The sequence below is a fragment of the Coptis chinensis genome, chromosome 5 (genome assembly GCF_015680905.1).
Source record: "Coptis chinensis isolate HL-2020 chromosome 5, ASM1568090v1, whole genome shotgun sequence".
In the NCBI taxonomy this organism is placed as follows: domain Eukaryota; kingdom Viridiplantae; phylum Streptophyta; class Magnoliopsida; order Ranunculales; family Ranunculaceae; genus Coptis; species Coptis chinensis.
The window spans coordinates 75902298-75904285 of record NC_141460.1 but is presented as its reverse complement, the minus strand read 5'-3'; the positions used below and the strand labels follow the sequence as shown (position 1 = coordinate 75904285).

The 1988-nt window shown below is 38.3% G+C and overlaps 1 protein-coding gene across 1 annotated transcript; it reads left to right on the top strand.

The window, feature by feature from the left end:
* Nucleotides 1-1988, top strand: LOC147498947 (protein FAR1-RELATED SEQUENCE 5-like). Its single transcript, XM_086563379.1, has 2 exons — nucleotides 1-600; nucleotides 750-1988. The coding sequence occupies exons 1-2, from the start codon at nucleotides 1-3 to the stop codon at nucleotides 1986-1988; spliced, it is 1839 nt and encodes a 612-aa protein (XP_086419505.1).

The window sequence follows — 1988 nt, the reverse complement described above, 5'->3', positions numbered from 1 at the left end:
ATGTCGTTTAACAGTTTCGAAGAAGCAAAGAATTACTACAAAGAGTACGGTCGACAACAGGGATTTGAGACACGTGTTAGGAGTGCAGATAAAAGACAATCACATGTGGACATACCTTCTAGTTGTCTCTTGGTTTGTTCACATGAGGGAATCCATAACAAGAAAGAAGATGTGTCTAGTGGAGTGTCAGGAACATCAAGAAACACTTCAACTATTAGGTGTGACTGTAAAGCAAAAATGAGATTGGGAAAGAAAAAATTGGAGAATATATACAGAGTAACATTGGTTGAAAACAGCCATAGCCATGGCTTGGTTTCTCCTTACAAGAGGGGTTCAATGAGAGGGAATAAATCTATGCCAGAAGCAGCAAAGAATCTTACAGAGATTTTTGATAATGAGGGTTTACTAGTGGGAAAAGTTGCATCAGTTTTCTCTGGGGATGCAATTGGGCTTACTTCAAAGATGTGTCAAAACTATTCTGCCACAAGAAAGAAACCAAAAGAAAATGATGTGACGGCTGTACTTGATTACTTTAAGCAAAAGAGTGCAGAAAATCCTCAATTCTACTACGCTGTTCAACTGGATCCTAATGGCGCCGCAGTTAATTTTTTTTGGATAGAAGGATCTGGTCGGTCACAGGGTGCGATCTGCAGTACTTTGGAGATGTTGTATCTTTCGATACAACTTACCGAACTAATATTTATAAAATGCCTTTTGCCCCTTTTACTGGTGTCAACCACCATTTGCAGTCCATTCAATTTGGTTGTGCATTATTGCTTGATGAGACTGAGGAAACATTTGTGTGGTTATTTCAGACATGGCTTGCAGCTATGGGTGGTCGCCCTCCAACTTCGATTCTCACTGATCAAGACAGGGCGATGACTGCAGCGATTGCTAAGGTATTCCCTTCTACACAACATCGTCATTGTTTTTGGCATGTTTCTAATAAATTTTCAGAGAAGTTGGGGCATGTCTACCATAAAAACAACACCTTTGCTACAGATTTAAGCTTCATTCTTAAATCCTATAGGATAGATGATTTTGAAAGCAAGTGGCCTGTACTGATGTCAAAGTACGATTTGGTGGAGCATAGTTGGTTGAAGGAAATGTATGAGTTAAGAAGAAATTGGGTTCGGGTTTATCACTTAGACACCTTCTTTGATGGAATGAACACAACTGGGCGGAGTGAATCAATGAACTCTTATTATGATAATTTTGTTAGTTCGACGACTACTCTCATGCAGTTTGTCCACGGTAACGAAAGAAGTTTGGAACTGATTGCCAAGCATGAAAGAGACTTTGATTACAATACTGAACATAAATGTCGCAATGTAGGTAGAAATGAATTCCTTTTGAAGCATGCTGGCAAAGTGTACACAATAAATGTTTTTAATAAATTTAAGTCTCAGATGGAAAATGCAAGAAACTGCTACAAAATTGTTGAAAAGGAGGTTGATAGAAACGGAACTGGAACTTATTTCTTGAAATCAAGAAAGCCTAAGAATACCAATGTTTGGAAAGTGAGTTTTGATAGAACAACCTTGGAGGCTGAGTGTGAATGTAAGTATTTCAAGTTTATGGGTATACCTTGCGCTCATCTTCTGAAGATTTTTCTGCGGTATGACGTCGAAGAGATTCCAGCTCACTTTATTTTAAAGAGGTGGACGCAAAAGGCAAACATTTACAGAGTTGTGTTTGATGGTGGATTAGTGAACGGTCATGGAAACCAGGAGGCTTTAAGAGTTTTCCATTGCATTAAAGCTTCTACTCAATTGGCATATGATGCAGCAACTAATGTTGAGAGTTATGCATTTTTCATAGAGAAAATGAGTGAACTATCAATTGGAGTTGCCAAGTGCAAGGAAACTCTTACTGAAGCAGTTACTAAAGAAGGAGCTACTAAAGAAGGTGGTTTTAATTTAACTAATGAGAAGCGCAAAGTTGATATAGCGGAGGTATTTTCTTATCACTTGCTTTACCACGATTAA

Coding starts and splice junctions, on each gene's coding strand:
- LOC147498947 (XM_086563379.1), top strand. CDS start 1: ATGTCGTTTAACAGTTTCGAAGAAGCAAAGAATTACTACAAAGAGTAC. Junction 601..749: donor TGGATCCTAATGGCGCCGCA/GTTAATTTTTTT, acceptor CACCATTTGCAG/TCCATTCAATTTGGTTGTGC.